Genomic DNA, 21,056 nt, shown 5'->3' on the forward strand with positions numbered 1-21,056 from the left:
AAAATTAAAAATTACATAATTAAATTCATAAAATTAAAAAAACTCAGTACGCGTTGCCGAATTTCGCACACATGTGTTTGATTAGGTCTTCTTGTAGCTCAACGTGGGTTCGGGTATCGCGCATTGTGTGCCTTGTTTCGATCCTTTCACCCACCGTCGTATGCACACCTCGGCGTGAGGAAACCTCGCGCTTGAGCTTCCGACTTCATCCTCGTCGTAGAAGCTAGCCGCCCTTGGTCCTTCGTCGGCTATAATCATGTTGTGTAAGATAATACACGTGTACATGATGTCGGCGATATTGTTCAAGTACCACAGCCGAGCCGGGGCCTTCACAATGTTGAATCGGGCTTAAGGACCCCAAAGGCTCTTTCGACGTCTTTCCGCGCGGACTCTTGACGCTGCGCAAAAAGAACATGTCTCGGGTCTTGCGGGTTACTGAGCGTCTTCACGAAAGTCGACCACCTTGGGTAGATACCATCGGCAAGATAGTAACCCATGTGGTTTGTATTTCCGTTGACGGTGAAGTCGATCGCCGGTGCTACACCATTCAACACATCATTGAAGAGGGGTGAAGAATAGAGCACGTTCAAGTCGTTGTTGGATCCGGCAACGCCGAAATATGCATGCCAAATCCATAGGCGGTAGTCGGCGATCGCTTCAAGGATAAGTGTTGGGCCGCCGCCTTTGTGGCCGCTGAAGTGTTGCCCCCTCCAAGCAGTCGGATAATTCTTCCACCTCCAATGCATGCAGTCAATGCTGCCAAGCATTCCGGGAAAGCCATGGACTGATTCGTGAAGGCGAAGCAACCGTTGGCAATCATCGGTGGTGGGTGCCTGAAGGAATTCATCACCGGAAGCTGCACGAAAGCCCTCGCAAAAAAATTTAAGACAAAGGATTCCAGTGGACTCACCGACATGCAAATACTCGTCGAAGAGGTCGACCGTCTGCCCAGTAGCGAGTTGTCGGATGGCACACGTACACTTCTGCAACGCCGAGATACTTTGTCGACCGGCTGCATCTGGACCTGTTTGGAAGAATTCAACACGAGCGGATAATGTGTTGACAATACGCATAAACAAGCGCTTTGACATGCGAAAACGGCGCCTGAAGTAATCTGCCAGAAACCGCGGCGGGTCGGCAAAATAGTCGGCAACGAGCCTTTCGTGGACTCCCTCCCGGTCACGATGGATGTAGCGGCAAGTTGACCTAGTTGGTTGAGGAGGAGGGGCGGGGGTATTCGCTGCGACATATGCTTCATAAGCGGCGCGATGTTGTTCGTAGTATTCTTGTTCTTTGCGCTCGGCTTCCGCAATGAGATGGGTGAAATCCATTTGAGGTTTTGAGTGAGAGATGAAGGTGTAGATAAGTTGTATGAAAAATATGAATGAGAGATGAATGAGAGATGATTTGATGTGAAAAATGGATGATGAATGTGTGTATTTATAGATGATTTTGGGGAAAAAATAAAAAAAATACAGAAAAACAAGCAAAAAAACGGGCATTTTTTTGGGATTGGGAAAATATTTTTATTTTATTTTTTGGTATTATTTTCTATTTTTTAAAAAAATTAAAAAAATATTTTCCAACGGATATGCCGTTGGCCAATCACACGCTGCCACGTCGCCTGCTCGCTGGCACGGACGTGCTCGATGCATCGAGCAGCGCCGTGCCAGCGGTGCGAGCGCAGCGGCGGACGACGTCCGTCCACCATTGCAGATGCTCTGAAGGTCTGAATTAGAATTTAGAATTAGGGGTAGAAATAGGATGACTATACCTCTAACTACAAGTTACTTATTGTTATGTTGTACTAACATGCATCTTAACTTAGACATTATTAATTTAATTCTGAAAACCTTTAATCGACATACAATTTGTCGACTGGTACTGGGACTAAAATATTTTGAATCGTTGATTTGAGGTAAAAATATAGTACACCAAATAAGAGATAAAAATATAGTACACTAAAGAAGAAATAAAAATATGCATTCAATATAGCAATATATCAAATTAAAAATCTATTCGAAGTGGTAATGTATTGCCACAATTTTAGTTTTTGCAATATTTATTTCGTTAAGTTAATTTAATATTCATATGTAACAATTTCTAAGTTTACTATATCTATTAATACAACAAACATGTTATACGTGAATTCAAATCAGAGTTAAAATAAACAATAAAAATGTTTCCATTACATTGAACCTTGATTATGACATATTTTATAAATATTCATATTCATATTCATCCCATAACTTATAAATATTTCAAAATAAGGCCAAAACTCGCCTTTTATGTATGTATAGTTATTTGTTAGTCGTTCTTTATATTGAAATTATAATTGTTAGTCAGTTTAATGTAAATTCGTGCATATGGTTTTGTTTATTTTTATTTTGCATATTTAATATTATTAAACATCTCTTCTCCCCTCAAATAGTCCCGATCAAACAAAATTTGATATTTGTGGATTACAATACAATCCCCATGAAATTGATTAGATCCAAACAATCGGTAGATAGCAGACTCGGTAAGATCTAAGTTGTTCTAGTCAGGTAGAGACTCTCAGGTTTTCCACAATGATCAGCCTTACAAAGAAATTATCAGTTCCCCGAACAAATCTAATGGTTGTTTTAATAGCATAATTGTACATATATTTATGTAATTATAAATGGTGAGGGAAATTGCAATCGCAACTATGAAAATGAACTTCAATTTTAATTTCATTACTATGTATATTTTGTAATCATGCATACGGAATCAATGGTTCAAGAGAAAAAGATAAACCTCTTCCCCATGTCAACATGCATTCCTTGAATTTGTTGAAACAAACGCTTGAGTTATAACAGCACGGTATACCTATATTCTAATGCAACAATATATTAATTATTGTTACATATAAATTAGAGTCATTTCATATTTTTGAATGTGGATGTATGGCGATTGTGGTAACAATTTGATAGAAAGAGAAACTCAATTATTTTTAAGTGATTCGCCAAACTAATACAAGTAAACATAGACATACTACAAATTTATTAGAATTTAATTTAATTTAAATGGTGTATCCTTTCTATATAGGAATTGTTAAATTATGAGTATTATTTAAAACTAGTGTCACACGCGTGCACAAAGAGATCGTGCATTTTGCAGAAGAAGGTAGGGGAGGAGGCGCTAATGTACACAACGGTGTGGATAGGCGCTACGGAAAGGGAGAAGGGATACACCTCAGAAGAGTGGATATTCATCGGGTACTTACTGGTTCACGCAGTCTCCATGAGTTTCAAGATGGCACGTTGAAATGGAAAAGACACGATATGACAAACGCAAACACCATGCAAGCTAACAAGAAGTAGAGAAAACGCCGGCCTTGCCAGAAGTTCCGCGACTGGGATGCTGCACTTGCAGCAGCAGCATCACCGGTCTCGTTCCATGACTCTGTCAGATCAGCCTCAGTTGCCCCGACCACATTTTTTGCAAGGGATCCACATATCTCACAGGTTCTGTATATAACATACAGAAAAATCATGTCATTTTGATTGCTCTTCACTTTTTCTTGACCGGATATTAATACTCAGAACTCATTTCCAATCAGCAGGCTCTACGTTTCGAAGTAATTTACAGTGAATTGACCATACGAAAAAGAACGAGACATCCATTCAGAGCTCTAGACTCCTATTCGTGTTTAAGGACTACGCTCATTGTAACAATCAACCAAAGCAACGAGTAACTAATACAAAGTGTATATGATCTCTAAGAAAAATGTACCCTCACCAAATCTAAAGACACAAGTATAGCAGCACACTAGAATATCTTAAATTTCATTTGATATACTCGAAAGAACATAAAAGACTTTCAATGAAGAACACCTTTTCTTCACTTGAGATTCTCAAAAGAATATGCATAATGAACCTAAAATCCTTCATAAAATCATGAATTTGTGCTAATGTAAAAAATATTTCCACAATATATCAAGAATAGTTTTAATCGATCACAGTAATTAAGCAGCTAGCTTTAATTCATTGAACGAAATAACGCGGTAGAAGCGTACCATCTGAGCCTCCATACATAGAAGTTTCTAAGTATAGCTTAGGATTCATAGTGTACAATCTCTTTTCACTATAGCTTATATGCTTCTCATTGGGTAACATCTTCATCTTCAGAAACAAAAGTCTCAAGCCATTAGTTAAATTTCAACTTTCTCATAATTTAAAACAGCGTTTAGATTTCTCTGACATAGGTGATAGGACCAGAAAATGACTCCACTTGCAAAGTAATATTCTTAGAAAAAATTCTATGATAGGGATAAGAGATGCTGGATCGAACGATGCCATACTCTGTAACGAAAATCGATAGTCGACAAGGTTTAACATAGATTAGGATGAAAGGCAAATAGATCTATGTCAAAATGATTCAGCAAACACTACAAAAAAAATGCTTGTTTGCAAGCACATATTTTCAAGCATATGTTGTGCTTGCAATTTCTGGAAGAATTTCGACCAAAAAAGCGACCAAAATGCAAAATAGATGGTTGCAAATAATTTTGCGACAACTACTTCGAGCAAATTAATTATGCTTGCTAATTTGCGAGCACATGGTGCTAGCAAAAGTATTGGTAGCTGTTTTGCTAGCAACAATAAATTGTGCTCGCTGTTTTGCTAGCACAATTTTTTGTGCTCGCAAATATTAGATCTACACAAAACAAAATCCTCCCACTACACAAAACCCTCCCGCCACTCTTTCTCCATTCATTTCCTTCCCCTTATTTTTCTCCATTCTCTTAATCTAAACAAAAAACCTAAATCTCGGCCATGAATCTCGCATAGCTGCCAAAATCTAAGGTGCTTTTCTATTCCGGTTTGTTTCGTCTTCGATTTGGTAGATCCACAAGTGTTTTCATTGGGAGTTCTGTTTAATTTTTTGATTTTGAAGCGCGAGTTCCATGATTTCATCGGCAGATGCGTGAGTTTTTGTGATTCTATATGTAACTCTGAATTTCAATGCAGAAACATGTTTGCTTTATGTATTTCTAAATGTTGGAATTGATCTTCTTTGAAATCATTTAATGTCGTTTCATTTAATTGTTCTTCGATTCGTGTGGAATTCGATTTAGGGTGATTTGCTCGAGTTATCCGATATTTGTAAAAATTGGTTACTTTTGCAGCTTTCGTCTTAACTTGTCTTCCTTACTAATGTAAATCCCTCAGAATAAGATATCTCAGTATTCATTCTATTTAAGCACAAAAAAAATATCTCAGTACCTCATAGTTCCTTGTGGCTTTTTTACCAGAACAGTGGTGTGATTCAAATATGGAACGTGAAGGAGAAGTGGTCTTATAGCTTGTTGGTTTGAGCAACTCTCTTTGGATGTTATGCGCAATAAAGTCGAATGAGGAGAAGTCATCTAAGCTTGAGACATTGTACATGTTTTTTCAGACTCTGTTTATTTTTCAATTCTCTTGTTTGTGTATCACTATTTCTTGTCATCAATGCCACCCCAATATGAGAACTATGTGAATGTTGCAGCTTGGTATCTAAGTTTCATTTCAGCATATCTAAATTTCAACATGGTTGGGTGTTATATGCTAATTGCCTTGGAAAAAATACTTGTTTAATTATTAATCAACATTCGAAGTTCTGATGCAGATTTTAGTTAATGAGTCTATAGGGTTATATTTGGCTTGCTCATTGCTGTTCCAATTGGATTAGCATACTACTTCTTGCTGGATTTATAAAGAAAGGTACTGCTGGCAACTAGGGAGAATTATTTCAAATGCATTTGGAACAATCTATAGTTGAGTGTCATTTATTTGTAGCTATATTTGGTTGATCAATGCAGAATAGGTTTTAGTTGATTAGCAGCAAACATATATGTAAAAAACACTAAATAAAGAACTGATTGTAGAACAAAATCAGAGACTCGAGGAAAAGAAATATGTTCATGAACATCATTTTATTCATTCATCAAAATGTCATTTAACATGTAGAATAGCACCAAGAATTTGAAAATAGAGAAAAATGGATAACAGAAACTTATAGTTATGTTTTATGTTTCTATTTGGATATTACATAATGTTTGAACTTATAGTTAATTATTGTTAAATTTTTGTTAAAATTGTTTGCAGGCTAAGGAGAACCATGGAAATCTCCCTCCATTTTGGGACCTATTTCTCAAGACTCATAGGCTAAAGGACTCATACGAGTTATGTTCACAACAAGCCAAAGAAATTGAGGTAATTTGCTGTTTGAGTTTTACTCCTTTCCTGTTTCAGTTTAGGTGAATTTTATTGACATTATAAAACATGTTTAGTTTATTATCATGCTTCTGTAAGTTCTGTTTTAGGATAGTATGCTTCTGTAACTTTTCAGAAGAGTAAGTTCTGTAAGTTCTATTTTCAGAAGAGTGAGTAGCATGCTTCTGTAACTTTTGCTAATTGCTTGCTAAGTTCTGTTAATTAATAAGTCAGAACTTGGAATCTTAATAGTCTACTGCCAGCCACATAAATGAATGATGAACCATTATTGTTTAATACTCCTTATAATCTCTCCTCCAATGAATGATGAACCATTATGTGGCCAACATAATTTCTTGCATCAGCTCACTGCTAAATTTAACGTTTGTTTGTTTGTTTGAAGGAGAGGGTTTTGGCAAGGGCTGAAGAGTTGCGTGCTGAAGGGGAAGATCCAGATTACGATGCAATCTTTCTCGAGCTTTTTGGGAGGGTTAAGAAAAGGAAACAGGTTCCTGGAGTTGGGCAAGCGACAAGCTTGTATTTTCCATTTGCTACCAGCTCAGTTGAGGGCTCTGCATCTTCCGGCTCGTCATGCCTCAGCACTGATCAGGTTGATGAGCTTTTCGAGCGACGAGTACAGCCTTTGCATCAAGAGATCGAAGAATTGCGGGAGCTAGTAAAAGTCCTCAGTCAGCAAGTTCAAGCAAGTTCTAGAGTCTAGAAGTGGCTAGTAGTATTTGAACTAAATTGTGGAAACTAGTAGTATTAGAACTTAATTTGTGATTTGATTTAATTGAAGTGTGAAACAATATTTTGTATCTATGTAAAATTTGAATTTTCGTCATTCAATTGAGTTATTTCATACTATGATTTGAAAATATAAATCCTAATATTAGTTTTTAAAAAAATTACAAATATTTAGTAGAAAGTATTTTAAAATAAATGCTGAACAGCGAGCACCACGGTGCTTGCAAAATTAGAAAATGGAATTATTTTGCGAGCACAAGAATGCTCGCCGAAGTTGAATTTGCGACAACATTGAGGAAGTATTGCGAGCAAAAAATTCTTGCAACGGCCTCCAGATTTTGCAAGCCATTTTGCGAGCACCAGTCAATGTGCTTGCAATTTTTCAGAATGTGCTTGCTATTGTTCTCGCAAATTTTGCGACAAGTGAAAAGGCTAGCACCCTTTCTACTCGCAAAGTGCTTGCAAAATGATGTTTTTGCGAGCATAAATGCTTAGTGCTTGCAAATCAACGTTTTTTTTGTAGTGAAACCATGTGCTAAATGACTTGAAATTACTAAACAACCACAACAAGTAACCCAACTTGCCCTAACTGATTGAATTTCAATAGATCCAATTAATAACACCAAAACCGCCCAATGAACAAGGCCAAGCTTGAAAGAGAAGATTAGATTCTCACAATGTGAAACAAAAGTATTTCACTATCAAACCATTCCTAGTGCTCACATCTTTTTGTCCAGTACCATACTAGCATTCTTTTTTTCTCTTTATTATAAAGCTAAAGTTCATAAGATCCAAAGGAGAACATTAATTCCAATTTATCTTCCTTATAATGAACCTAATAGAAACACAAAACAATCAAGAACACAACACTTCATCATTAGGGCATCCACAGTGGGGCGGATGATAGTCCGCCCGATGCATCGAGCTGACTATCGTCCGCCACTATAGCCATGCGGACGATGACACATCCATCGTCCGCGCCCTATGCTTTGTCCGCGGACGATAGGGCTTTGACCATGCATCGCCCGCCCCACTGCGGGCGAGGGGACGATGCAACGCGTTTTCCTTTTTTTTTTAATTCTTCAAAACTTATATATATACACCACCATTCCTTTCACTCTTTAACATTTCACTCTTTCATTCATCATTCTCTATTTCACTTTTATAAAATGAATCCCGGTGGTTACCCAAGTCCGAATAGTCCGATGTTCAGTGGTGGTGCACGGTGGCCGGGTACACACTCTGAATACCGGCCCTTTGACTCCAACACCCAGTATGATCACGATTTCAGTACGGATTCGTATGGGCTGTCAGACATGGAGCCGTCTCCCACCCGCGCCCCCACCCCACCCCGCTGCGCCTCTGCCTCCGCCGCCGTCGCCGCCTCGGGCTCCGCCACCAAGAAGAAGCGGAACAGGCAAAGGGCCCAGAAGTTGCCGCCTCCGGAGAAGAATGAAGAGTTCGCCCCAGGGAGGACGAACTACAACCCGGATGAAACCATCGTCTTGGCGAGATGTTGGATTGATATTTCAGAGGACCCGGTGTTTGCCAACAACCAAAAGCAAATAGCGTACTAGGAGCGTATCGCTGAGCGCTACAACGAGGTCAAGCCGCCGGCCGCCTACAAGCGCTATAGAGAGCAGCTCCGCAAGCATTGGGATCAGGTGAAGAGGCAGGTCAATTTGTTCTCGGCGGAGTACGAGAAGTGCTTGAGGGAGCAGGGCAGCGGCGAGAGTTTGACTGATGTGCGCGATAGAGCGCTTGCGTCGTACATTTCATTGTATGGCGATTTCAAGCATCACAACTCCTCGCTCCTCTTGAAGGACAAGCAGAAGTTCCAAGGAGGGATTATGCCCCTATCGGCTGCGGCGAAGAGGATGAAGAACACCGCTACCGGTGATTGTACGAGCAGCGACAGCGGCGCACCTCGGATGGACCTAAACCAGCCGATGTACGAGGATGAGAGTTCCGGCACACCGATGTCCTCCCGGCGTCCCATTGGCGTCAAGGCTGCCAAGAACAAGGGCAATGCGAAGGCGACATCCTCACAGGTCGCGACCGCGGCCCCGGCCCTGATCCCGACCCCGAACCCGACCCCGACCTGACTTCGGCTACGGGACATGCCTACGCTGAGTTGGTGGAGGCCGCCAACCGGAGGATGTTGTTGGACACGCACCACGCCCTCATGCAGTGCGAGGACCCGGCCAAAGCCGAATACCTCAAGTGGATGATCGATGATCTGCGCCGCAAGCTGAGAATGAACTAGTAATGTAGGATTAAGTGAATTTGTTTTTTTTTCTAATTCTTGTAAAACAAATTTAATTAGTAATGTAGGATTTTGCCTTTAATTATAGTGTTTTTTTTATAATTTTGCATAACATAAAAAATTAATTAACAAAATAGTAGTGAAACCTAAAGCGCGGACTTTAGGGCATCAGAATGCAGGTGGAAAGGTAGGAGGATAGAATGCTGATATGACGGAGTATAGGGCGCCCTATAGGGTGGACTAGGGCGCCCATTGTGGATGCTCTTAACCCAATTCACCAACTTTAACAATCAACTATACAAACAATTCACCACAAATCACATCAAGATTTATTTTTTAAAGTAGTAAAATGGAGATGAATAGTTTTGCAAGATGAAATTGTCTCCTTTAATCTTGAACCATGCCTCAGCACATTGGTTGTGGGCAGCAGCCAAATCCTCCTTACAAGAGCATCCCAGCTCAATGGCAAACCCTGAGTCCTGATCAGTTGCATCCATGCTGAGGTGGCATATCCTACAATCCCTCTCAATTTTAGCCACAATCTCTACAGAGCACTCAGACACACTGGATTCTCTCTCTTCCCCACCATTGCCGTTTTCTGCCATAACCACAATCTCGATTGCAACTTTCACTAAACCACCGACACTATCAAAATCAGCTGCAGATTCCAAATCCGCATTACTGGGTTCTTGTAAAGATTGCATCTTTGGATAAACCCAGGTGAAAAATCTTCATGTAAATGCTAAATACAATCAATATCATCAATAATTTCACACGCTCTCTCTCTTGAGGGTATATTATTGGATTGAGGTAGCTAATGTAGGGCAGCATTTAGGTGTCAGTTTATGGGACAGAGAGAGACAGAGGCAAGGAACAAGACAGCCTCCAAAAAAGATATCAGTGGAGCGAAAATCAGGTGTCTGTATAGAGAAAAGAGAAAAACATACAGTAGACGCAGTGAAACAGAAGCGTCGATAGGGAGAAATACAATCGTCATAAACGGCGGGAGTTCGTTTTGGACCATTCTTCTTCGCCGAAATTTATAATAGGAGTAGTATCTAAACCTATGATTTTCATTAGTCACATCGAAATGATCACAAACACACACACACACACAAGTGTTGGCGTCTGTCTGAGAGCATCCGCAACACGCCCCCGGTCTAGTCTCAGAGAGACGAGACGGCAGCGAGACGGCGATGCAACCATCCATCTCGGTCTCGTCTCGGTGGGCGTCTCGGCCCGGAGGGTGTGTTGGCGAGACGTCTCGCCACGCGCCAGCGCCACGTGGCGAGCGCTGGCGCTAGGCGTGACGCCCACTCGCCGGCCCGCGAATGTGCGTCGTCATGCTGACGCAATAAATAATTTTTTTTAAAATTTGATTTTAATAAAAAATAAAAAATAAATAAAAATAAAAAAACGGTAATATTTTTCTTTTTTTTCTATAAATACTCCTCTTTCATTCTCATTATACACACAAACACACATCTATTCTTCTCAATTCATCTTTCTTTTCTCTCCAATTTTCATCTCACCTCTCCAATTATCATCTGAAAATGTCCGGCGACGGAAACTCTGGCGGCTCCGGCGGCTATGACTTGAACACGTTTGGGCATGTACAATGTCTTGGGTGCTTCCGGTTCCGGTTCGTAGACGCCGGGCACCCAAGGCTCGTTGACGCCGGCACTAACCACCCTATTATGTCTTTTTTATTTATTTTTTTAGATTTTAATTATGTGTTTTTTTAATTATGTGGTTTTTTTTTTATTTTTTTAGGATTTTAAATTGTAATTTTATTTTATTTAATGAAGTGTGTTTTTTATTAATTGAATTTGTTGGAAATAAAAAATGAAATTGAATGAATAGTTAAGGGATGAGATAGTTAAGAGATGGATGAATGCAGATGATGTCTCTTAGTTAAGAGATGGAGTGAAAAGTACAGTGGGGCCCATGAATAGTTAAGAGATGAAACGGTTAAGAGACGGATAAGAGACAGCATAGCGGATGGCCTGATACATAAACAGATTTAGAGTTGCCCTCCAGGAAAATTACAAATTCGTGTTATTGAGTTTTTTTCTTTTTTCTTTTTTAATTATTAGTACATAACATTCTCTCCGTCCTAACTTATTATTCATAAACATCAATTTTTTTACCACTTATACCACTATGATCCACCATTACACTCATTAAATACTAGTAATATAATATGAAGTAGGTCTCATCCACTAAGAGCATCTCCAAAGGATAAATGTAAATTGAGAAGGTACATTTTCAAAAGAGTAACTATATCTTCTTAACAAGTACTTCTTTCATCCATAAATAAATGTCTCATATTTGACCGGCTCAAGTTTTAAGAAAATTGTTTGACTATATAAAGAAAAGTGGATAAAAAAGTTAGTGTAATGTGGATCCTACTTTTATATATTAGTTTTATACTCCCTCCGTCCCGCATTAGCAGTCCAAGTTACTTTTGAGCACTCGTTTTGTAGAAATGATAATATATAGTTAAAGTAGAGAAATGGTAAATTAAGAAAGAGAATAATGTAGAGAAGAGAGTCTTCTACATTATTCTGTCTCTTACTTTACCAAATCTCCACTTTAACTATATATTATCATTTTTACAAAACGAGAATAAATAGCAGCCCTTTTCGCGCCTTCTCTAGTACCTGTATTCTGAAAAAGAAGTCCAGGTCAAACAATTCAGGTCTAGGGCAACAGAGGGGGCGTTCCACACTCTCCTAGTTCTCCAGTGTCCAGTTTCTTCTTAAGTAAGCACCCAGGAGGTGGCACACATTCAAATGACGAGCTGGGCGGGTAGCGATCTTGTAGATGGAGTAGGCTAGCCAGAAGCCCACGTGGACTTTTCTTTGTTACTTCGTGCACCATATGAAGTAGAGCTCCGCCAGAGTGATTATGGCCATGGTGTTGGCCTGACCCAGAAGGTTGCAGCCGAGGTAGACCTGGATGAGGCAAAGGGCTGAGTCAGCAATATGATTTCCCCTGGACTCAGAGGCTTTGAAAGTTGGGGCTCGTTCATGGCTAAGGACCTTCCAGACAGCTTGCTGATTAAATTCGGGCTTCTTGTTCGGGAGGCCGATGTCTCGCCCAAACCACTCTCCATTGGCCACTTGGGCATTTGTATATAGTCCCATGCGGATGGAGAACTCATTTAAACTCATTCGTTGGCCATAGCCAAACACCCTGAACGTGACACTCCTGGCCTCTAAGTCTGTGTCGCCTGTGAACCGAAAAGAAGTGAAGAATTCCTTGGCTAAGACCTCAGGAACATGGGTCTCATCTACCTCCAGGAGCCACTCGAACCCAATCCCGGTTATGTACTCTGCGAACCTCTCCTTGACCTGTATCTTCTCTAGGGTCGGTTGATGGAGCTTCTTCCCTGACTTCAGCCGCTTTTTCTTAGTCACCCGCTGGTTGACCTCCTCCTGCCATTTGGGATTATCAAACTCGAGCATCTGCCTGAGGAGGTCTGCGGTCAAGACCACTGATTGTTTAGAGTAATCAGCAGCAGGGGCTGACGCAGGCCTCCCTTGTCGTCTCCTGGACGTCCAGGTCCAGAGCAGGTCACGTCCCTCAGTCTCACTGTCTTCCTCTTCTTCATGCGGCAGTGGGGGGGCTGGCAGGTCGGTGTCCTTGATCACAATTCCCTGGCTAGCAGGGCTTGTTTTCTTAAGAGGAGGGTGAGCAAGCTCCTTCCCCTTCCTCTTCCTTTCTTTCCTTACGTGGCTGTCCTCAACAGTCTCTTCATCATCAACTAGGCGCCGCACAACGCGGGGCCTCTGTTCTAGCGGCTCATCCTCCCTCCTTGGCTGAGTGGCCTTCATGGCTTCTGCTTCATCTATAAGCCGCCTCATACGACGCGTTCGGCGACGTAGCTGCTCCGTCTCCTTCTCGGGTACTGGTTCATCCTTAACATTTTGTAGAAAATTCCAGTCGACCTCCCTTTGCTGAGTAAAATATCGCTGGGAAGAGGCGGAAAGTCCTCCAAATCATCGTCGTCAATCTCCACCACCTCTATCTGTTGTGGCCTTTGGAAAGGGGCAGAGTTAGAACCCCCGCCACTCGCTGGTGACGGAATGTTGAGGGCAGGGGTGCCCTCTTCTGGCTTAGGGCTAGCCCTACCAATATCTCCGACAAGCGGCTCTAACTCCGCTTCCTCCAGCCGTGGGTAGATACGCCCTCGTTGTGACAAGCGATAGGCTGCTCAATAGCCTCCCCCTGCTCTACATCGTCTGAGTCGTCTCCACTGTACTGTACCAACAGAATGATGGGGGGAAATTTAGGAGAGTGAGGTGGAGCTTGTGTTCAGGGAGGAGAAAGTGGGGAAATTTTGGGGTACGGGAGGCGGAACGGGATTCCCAGACCTGGGAATTCCCAGCTGTGCTTTGAGGTTGGCGTAAACCGCCGCAGTATCCGTCCCGATGGGTACGCTGCCAAGGAGGCTCTCTAGTTGCCTCATGAAAGTCGGGTCCACTGTAGGGAGTGGAGCGGCGGCGCTAGGGTTTTCAGATGTCGCCGCTGCGGCTGTTACGGAGGGTCCTCGGCCGCTACTGCTGGTGACGTCCCTGAATGATGTGGTTTCTTTGCTGATTTCGGTGATCTTCATTCTTTGATATCTATGGGGTTTTTTTCTGTGAAAATGGTGGCAACTTGGGCTAGGGTTCTGCAAATTTGAGAGAGAAACGAGAGAGCAAACAAAGAAGTACTGTTGGCTGTTGGAAGAAAAAGTGAAGGACGGTTCAGAAAACTCCCTTTTAATTTGAAATGTAGATTGTTGGTGTCCGTGCGATGCTTTAAGTACTGACGCTTCTATTTTTTAGAACAACAGCTAGCTTGGCTACCCTGATACGCTACTTCTTGGACTACGGCTTTTCAACGCAACAGTTGGCCTTCTCCTACGTTCCGTCTTTCAGCGATTTTTCAATGAATGAGCACGCCTTGTTATTTCCCTGCCTTGGTCAAGGCTACCATATTAACCCACCAATTAAATCCAGATTCCAACTGATCAAGTGGACAAGTAATTCCAGATGAATACTCAAATAATAACCACTTGATCAGTTTCTTTTTTTTTTAAATTTTCAATTTTATATGCGTTTAAAATTAACCCTGAGAAAAAGTATTTACACTAAACTACCAAAGAATTGGTTGATTGCCCTTAGAACGTCACTTGATCAGTTTGTAGGTTTAGAAATCAGTTGCTTGATCAAGTAGACTACCCAAGAATACTCAGTCACTCCTTATACCTGCTTTCACTGGAGAGAGTTAGACATGAGCAGTGGAATGTCGTCCACCACGCACACCTCAGTTCCATCTCTGTAAGGCTTCACTCTATGCCCATTCACCAAAAAAAAAGATGAATCATGAACACTTCCTTGGAGTTCGATTGCTCCATTTGCTCGTATGGCGATGATGGTATATGGGCCTATCCACCTTGACCTTAACTTTCCAGACATCAACTTGAGTCTTGATTGGAAAAGCAACACCTTCTGTCCCACCTTGAGCTCCTTATTTCGGAGGTTCTTGTCATGCCACATTTTTGCCCTTTCTTTGTACCACATTGCAGAGTCGTACGCGTCAAGGTGGAGCTCTTCAAGCTCTTGCAGCTGCAATTTCCTTTCTTCAGCACAGGCCTCAGCATTCAGATTCATATCTTTGATAGCCCAGAAGGCTTGATGCTCGATTCCCACAGGTAAATGACACATTTTCCCGAATACCAGACGGTAAGGGGACATTCCGATCGGCGTCTTGAAGACGGTCCTGTATGCCCAGAGCGCGTCCTCCAATCGACGGCTCTAATCCTTCCTTGTGGGGTTCACTGTATTATCCAAAATCGCCTTGATCTCTCGGTTAGACACCTCAGCTTGGCCATTTGATTGGGGGTGGTAAGGCGTGGACAGTCGGTGGTGGACGCCTTATCTTCTCATTAAAGCTTCAATGGTCCAGTTGACAAAGTGAGTTCCTTGATCAGAGATGATGGCTCGTGGCACCCCGTACTGGGTAAAGATATTTGATTTTAAAAATCTTGCCACCTTCTTGGACTCACACGTCCTTGTCACCTTAGCCTCTATCCACTTGGACACATAGTCCACTGCCACCAGAATATAAAGATTCTCTTCCGACGATGGGAAGGGTCCCATGACATCCACCCCCCACACATCGAATATTTCACACACTACTACAGGGATTTGTGGTATCTCATCTCTAGCAGAAATCGCTCTAGTCAGCTGGCATCGGGGCATCTCTTGCAAAAACTCATAGGTGTCTTTATGAAGGGAGGGCCAATAGAACCCGCTATCAAGCACCTTCATTGCTGTCTTCTTCGAACCAAAATGACCGCCACAAGCTAGCGCGTGGCAGTGGACCAATACGTCCTCTTGTTCCCACTCTGGTATGCAGCGTCGGATGACTTGATCAGCTCTCATCTTCCACAAATAAGAATCGTCCCAGTAGAAATAGCGGGAGTAACTTTTGAGTTTTTGCCTTTGCGCTCTTGTGACTTAATCATTCCTGGGCAGCTCGCCTGTCACCAGATAGTTGGCCATGTCAGCAAACCATGGCTCCTTCCGCCTGTGGATCTCTCTCTCTCTTGCTCAGCTTGATTTAACTTCTCAACTTGGTTAATAGACTGCAGACTGGACGTTGACTTGATCAGGTATAAGTGCTCTTCAAGGAAGGCGTCAGAGATGGCTTCCCCATTGTCTTCTTGCATGATTCGGCTCAGGTGATCAGCCACTCTATTCTCCGACCCCTTCCTATCAACCGCCTCCCAGTCAAACTCTTGTAGAAGGAGTACCCATCTGATCAGGCGCGGTTTTGACTCTTTCTTAGCCAGGAGATACTTGATAGTCACATGGTCTGTGTAGACAATCACCTTTGCACCGAGCACGTAGGGTTTGAACTTCTCGAAGGCATAGACTACTGACAGCACCTCATTCTCTGTCGTATCGTAATTCTTATGCGCTTGATTGAGAGTCTTTGAAGCGTAGAATATAACATTGCTTTTCCCATCGACCTTTTGACCCAGGACCGCCCCTAATGTATAATCGCTTGCATCGCACATCACCTCGAAAGGGGGACTCCAGTCGAGGGCGCGGATGATCGGAGAACTGATCAGTCTGTCCTTCAATAGCTGGAAAGCGGCCTTGCAGGCATCGGAAAACTCGAACTCCACATAATTCTGGAGTAGCCTCGTCAAGGGCTGGGCTATCTTCACAAAATCTGTGATAAACCGCCTGTAAAAGCCCGCATGACCCAAGAAGGCATTGATCTCCTTTAGATTTGTTGGGTACGAGAGTTTTGCAATAACGGCCACCTTAGCTTGATCAACCTCTATCCCTCTGCTTGACACCACGTGGCCCAGGACAATGCCTTTAGTGATCATGAAATGACACTTCTCGAAGTTTAAGACCAGGTCCTTCTGCCGGCACCTCTCCAACACTCTGTCTAGGCTATGTAATCCTTGATCAAATGTGTCCCCATAGACGGTAAAATCGTCCATGAAGATCTCTATACAATCCTCCAACAAAGCAGAGAAGATGCTCATCATGCATCTTTGGAAGGTGCCTGGGGCATTGTAGAGGCCAAATGGCATTCTTCTGTAGGCGTAGGTGCCAAAGGGGCATGTGAAAGTGGTCTTTTCTTGATCCCCTGGATTCACTGCAATCTGAAAATAGCCATTGTATCCATCGAGGAAACTGAAGTATTGTTTCCCGGCTAACTTCTCAAGCATCTGGTCAATGAATGGCAACGGGAAATGATCTTTCTTTGTGGCCGCGTTCAGCTTCCTGTAATCAATACACATCCTCCACCCAGTGACGGGTCGTGTCGGAATCAACTCATTCTTCTCGTTCTTCACCATCTGGATTCCGCACTTCTTTGGCACCATATGAACTGGACTGACCCAGTTGCTATCAGGGATGGAGTAGATAATTCCTATGGAGACCAGCCTGACTATCTTCTTGAGTACATCTTCCCTCATGTTGCTGGTCACGGTGTGGTTTAGCTCATTCTTCCAACCTGATATAGTGCATGCATAAATCTGGGATGATGCCCACCAGATCTGTCAACTTCCACCCGATGGCCTTCTGATTTCGCCTCAGTACTTCCAGCAATTTGTCTTCCTGCCCCTGGGTCAACTCACTCTTGATGATAACTGGCTTTGTTTCGTCTTCCCCCAGATAGGCGTACTTCAAATGTGCTGGAAGGGGCTTCAATTCCTTTGCGGGCGTCGGCACTTCAGTAGGCAGAGGATTTTCTTCCGTTTCTCTTCTCAGTGGCTTGCCTTGATCAGGAAGCTTCTCGAGGCTAGACATTTGAGCGATCCCGCTTGACCCAGCTAGTCGCGGTCGTTCGCAGAAATCTATCACCGCTTTCGCGATGACTTGATCATCCATTTCACCGACGTTCATGGCTTCATACCAGTCGGTGACTTCTCTCTCAACCTCTTCATGCGCGGTGGAGTCTGTGAACTACCTTTGTCCAGATACTCCTGCACTAGCGGCTCGGTCACATCCACCGAATACACGTTTTCACTATCCGACGGACTCTTCATTGCTTCGTCAATATTAAATGTAAACTGTTCTCCATTGAAATCCAAACTGATCGTCCCATTACGGACGTCGATTATAGTGCTGGCCGTAGACAGGAACGGCCTTCCCAACAGGACTCCACTAGACTCCTTCGCCGCTGGTTCTGTCATTTTTATGATGCAGAAGACGGCTAGGTATAGAAAATCATTAACCTTCACTATTACATCTTCCAGAATTCCCTCCGGATGAATGCAAGACGTGTCGGCCAGCTGTATCATGATGTCAGTATCGACAAGCTTGGCCTCTCCCAGCTTCTTATAAATAGAATACGGCAGAACATTGATAGACGCCCCCAAATTACACATTGCGTGCTCCACTTGAATATATCTCCGATCGAAATTGGGAGTGTGAACATCACTGGTTCGGTCTTCTTTGATGGGGGGTCGCTCCGCTGGATCACTGCAGAGACATTTTCCTCTATGATCATTCTCCCTTCTTCATTGACCTTCCCCGCCAGGTAGCCTTTTATAAACTTGCTGATTGGGGGCATCTTTAATGCCGTCAAGAGTGGCACCTTGACTTCCACATCCTTGAATAGACTGGCCACATCGATCGTGGCGTCTCTTTTCCTGGTGACTATTCCACGATATGGGTAGGGATTGACCTTCTCAGTTTCTTCTCCTTGACTTTCTCTTGAGGTCTCGCCGCCCATTTTCGCCTTCCCTTTGTCTCTTACTTTGGCTTGATCAGGGGGACTGGACTATCCTTCTTCTTCTTGGCTTGATCCAGGTACCGCAGGTGAGCTGGGGCTCTGGTATACCTTCCCTGATCTCAGGGAGACTTCGCTTATGTTCTCCCGCCTAGGCGGTTGCACCGTGGCATGGATCTTCCCTTCGTTTCCTCTCAGCTCTCCCACCGACATGGAGACTTGAGATAATTGCTTTGTAAGCATGTCCAGCGCTGCCCTCTGCTCCTTATGAGCCTCCTGAATCTCACGCATCGCATCATTAGGATGGTGCGGAACCATCATTTCCCCCGGACCTTCATTGGGTTTCCGGTTATATCTTTGATTCGAAGGCCCTCCACCGTGGTTAGGCTGAGGGTAGTCGGATGTCCCATAGTGATCTGGCTGATATTGTGGCTGATGATGCTGTTGATTTCCTTGGGAGTATTGTTGGTTCCCCTGGTGCTGGTGGTTGCCTCTTTGATGCGGCGGGACGTAGCTCACCACCTGATTATTGGGTTGTCTTGCGGTGTTGCTCGACTGGGGGCTTTGATGTCTGTAACCCCAGTTTCCTTCGTACTGTCTGCCTGACCAGTTAGGTTGTCCTCCACTGGACCAGTTGCTCTGGTTACCACTTGACCAATTACCTTGTGGTCCGCCTGACCAGTTCGCTTGACCACCTTGCACTCTGTTTCCTCCATTATGTGGTCTCTCTTGATTTCGAGCGGGCCAATTGGGCTGCCCCTCGGAGGGTTGTATTTGTTGTGTGGATGGTTGAGGTGGTTGGCCTTGGCTCTGGTCACTCCACCTGAAATTAGGATGGTCTCTCCACGGAGCATCCCTCTGCTTTCCCTGGATCCAGTTGCCATTTGGGTTCCAATGGCCGACGGCATTCACCTGAGTCTGCAGCTCCGCTTCAGGAGGGAACTCGCAGTAATAGTAATGGTGCTCCTCCGGGGGTGGTGGCACATATGGCTTCTCCTTGGTAGCAGGAGGTGGAGGCGCTCTGGATAGCAGCTTCTTTTTCATCTGCTCGAATCAAGCCTCCAGCTTCTCGTCACTACGTGCCTCTGCTGCATACGCTGCTCCTCGTCTGTATTGGCCGCGAGAGGTCTCATACGATCTCTTTGCTTCGATTAGCCTTTCCATAATACTCTTCGCTTGACTGAATGAGGTTTTTGAGAAATCCCCTTGGGCCGCTAGGTTGAGATTGTTTTTGCTGTCCACCGTAAGTCCGCCATATAAGGTTGAATAGATCTCCCGCTCTCCCATCTTGTGATTCTGAAACGCTTGAAGCAGTCCTTGAAATTTGTCCCAGTATTTGCCCAGAGGCTCATCATACTCTTGCCTTGCCTCTGTAATCTCCCTTTTCAAGGCACTTGTCTTTGACACTGGGAAGAAACGGTCCAGAATGATCATGCGAAACTCGGCCAATGTTCTAATTGAGCCCTCTGGCAACCTTGACAGCCAAACTCTTGCGTCACCCTTCAAGACGAAGGGTATAGCCTTGAGTCTATAATCTTCTGATTTGGATCCATCCGGCACGGGTTGAATATCACAGTATCTGCAAAATTCTTCTAGAAAAGCGTAAGGACATTCCTTCGAGAGGCCACAGAAATTCGACATTACGGCTAGCACCCCTGATTTGATCGCGATTGCTCGCATTCCCGGAGTGATGGCGATGGCATAAATGGGCTCTTTCTTGTCATGAGCATGTAGGGAGCCAATTCCTGAATCATTGTCGACGAGGGCCATCTTCTTTTCTGCTTCCTCGAGAGGTGGTTTAGGTGGTGTGGTCTGTTCTCCTTCTTCCTCACTGGTTAGTTGCTCCACAGTTGATAATGATGCGGTTGCTGCTAACGCGGCTCTGTAACGGGTGGTTACAACACCGGCTTCCTGGACTCGCTAATGAGCGTTTATATCTCTGTAGATGAGAGGATGATTCCAGTGTCCTCCACGGTGGTACCTTCTCATGAACGGAAAGAAAAACAAATTAGAAAAGAAAGAAACAAAACTATTTACACCTATGCACTAAACACATCCATGTAATAACACCATGTCTCCCCGGCAACGGCGCCATTTGGTGAATGCGGAGATTTCGCGTGGATCAAGTTATATGGAAAGATAACCGAACCGGTGGATCAGTTCACAATAGTCGTTGTGACTTGATCAAGGCGCTTTCTCTTTCACGAAAACATTTATAACTCCGAAACATGCACTACTTTAACAGAAAAGCGGCAAGTACGGGATCGATCCCACAGAGAAACTGGTGCGTTGAGTGTGTGAATAGTGAACATGAGTCGGCTGCTGCCATGCTTTAAGTTGGGAGTTTTAAACTACTGGATTACGCTGGTCAGAATATAAACTAACTACTTGATCAAGGAACTCATCATGCGGACAACAGATAACGGACCAAGTAAACGACAGATTGAAATAAAGACTTAACTACCTAAACATGCTACGAAACTACAAACCACTTCGTCATTCATCATAATGCAGATACAAGCACTCGATCTGGGATTTCAAAATGAAACTAAGCTGGAACAGTAAACAAG

General features: G+C 43.4%; 4 protein-coding genes and 1 long non-coding RNA gene across 8 annotated transcripts; 1 reads left to right on the forward strand and 4 right to left on the reverse strand.

Moving 5' to 3' along the window:
• Window positions 1-3,271: 3,271 nt before the first annotated feature.
• Window positions 3,272-9,938, reverse strand: LOC121805351. The gene is made up of 2 exons (XM_042205198.1): window positions 9,613-9,938; window positions 3,272-3,491 (listed from the first exon to the last, which is right to left on the reverse strand). The coding sequence occupies exons 1-2, from the start codon at window positions 9,936-9,938 to the stop codon at window positions 3,272-3,274; spliced, it is 546 nt and encodes a 181-aa protein (XP_042061132.1).
• On the forward strand, window positions 4,666-7,065 carry LOC121796675. Of its 4 annotated transcripts, none has more exons than XR_006049781.1 (5): window positions 4,666-4,829; window positions 5,279-5,408; window positions 5,624-5,729; window positions 6,114-6,221; window positions 6,625-7,065. It is a non-coding gene; the product is annotated as an uncharacterized LOC121796675 (long non-coding RNA). The 4 variants fall into 4 exon arrangements; XR_006049782.1 differs by having other exon boundaries at window positions 5,642-5,729; XR_006049779.1 differs by having other exon boundaries at window positions 4,667-4,829; window positions 5,635-5,729.
• Window positions 9,939-14,498: 4,560 nt separating the features above from the next.
• On the reverse strand, window positions 14,499-14,981 carry LOC121805429. The gene is made up of 2 exons (XM_042205310.1): window positions 14,803-14,981; window positions 14,499-14,685 (listed from the first exon to the last, which is right to left on the reverse strand). The coding sequence occupies exons 1-2, from the start codon at window positions 14,979-14,981 to the stop codon at window positions 14,499-14,501; spliced, it is 366 nt and encodes a 121-aa protein (XP_042061244.1).
• A 2,672-nt stretch (window positions 14,982-17,653) lies between these two features.
• On the reverse strand, window positions 17,654-18,489 carry LOC121805579. The gene is made up of 2 exons (XM_042205530.1): window positions 18,139-18,489; window positions 17,654-18,088 (listed from the first exon to the last, which is right to left on the reverse strand). Exons 1-2 carry the CDS (start codon window positions 18,487-18,489, stop codon window positions 17,654-17,656), a joined length of 786 nt encoding a protein of 261 aa, XP_042061464.1.
• A 48-nt stretch (window positions 18,490-18,537) lies between these two features.
• LOC121805663 (calcium homeostasis endoplasmic reticulum protein-like) lies at window positions 18,538-19,530 on the reverse strand. The gene has a single exon (XM_042205645.1). It carries the CDS (start codon window positions 19,528-19,530, stop codon window positions 18,538-18,540), a length of 993 nt encoding a protein of 330 aa, XP_042061579.1.
• Between the last annotated feature and the right edge of the window lie 1,526 nt (window positions 19,531-21,056).

This window comes from Salvia splendens, chromosome 1, assembly GCF_004379255.2.
Source record: "Salvia splendens isolate huo1 chromosome 1, SspV2, whole genome shotgun sequence".
In the NCBI taxonomy this organism is placed as follows: Eukaryota; Viridiplantae; Streptophyta; class Magnoliopsida; order Lamiales; family Lamiaceae; genus Salvia; species Salvia splendens.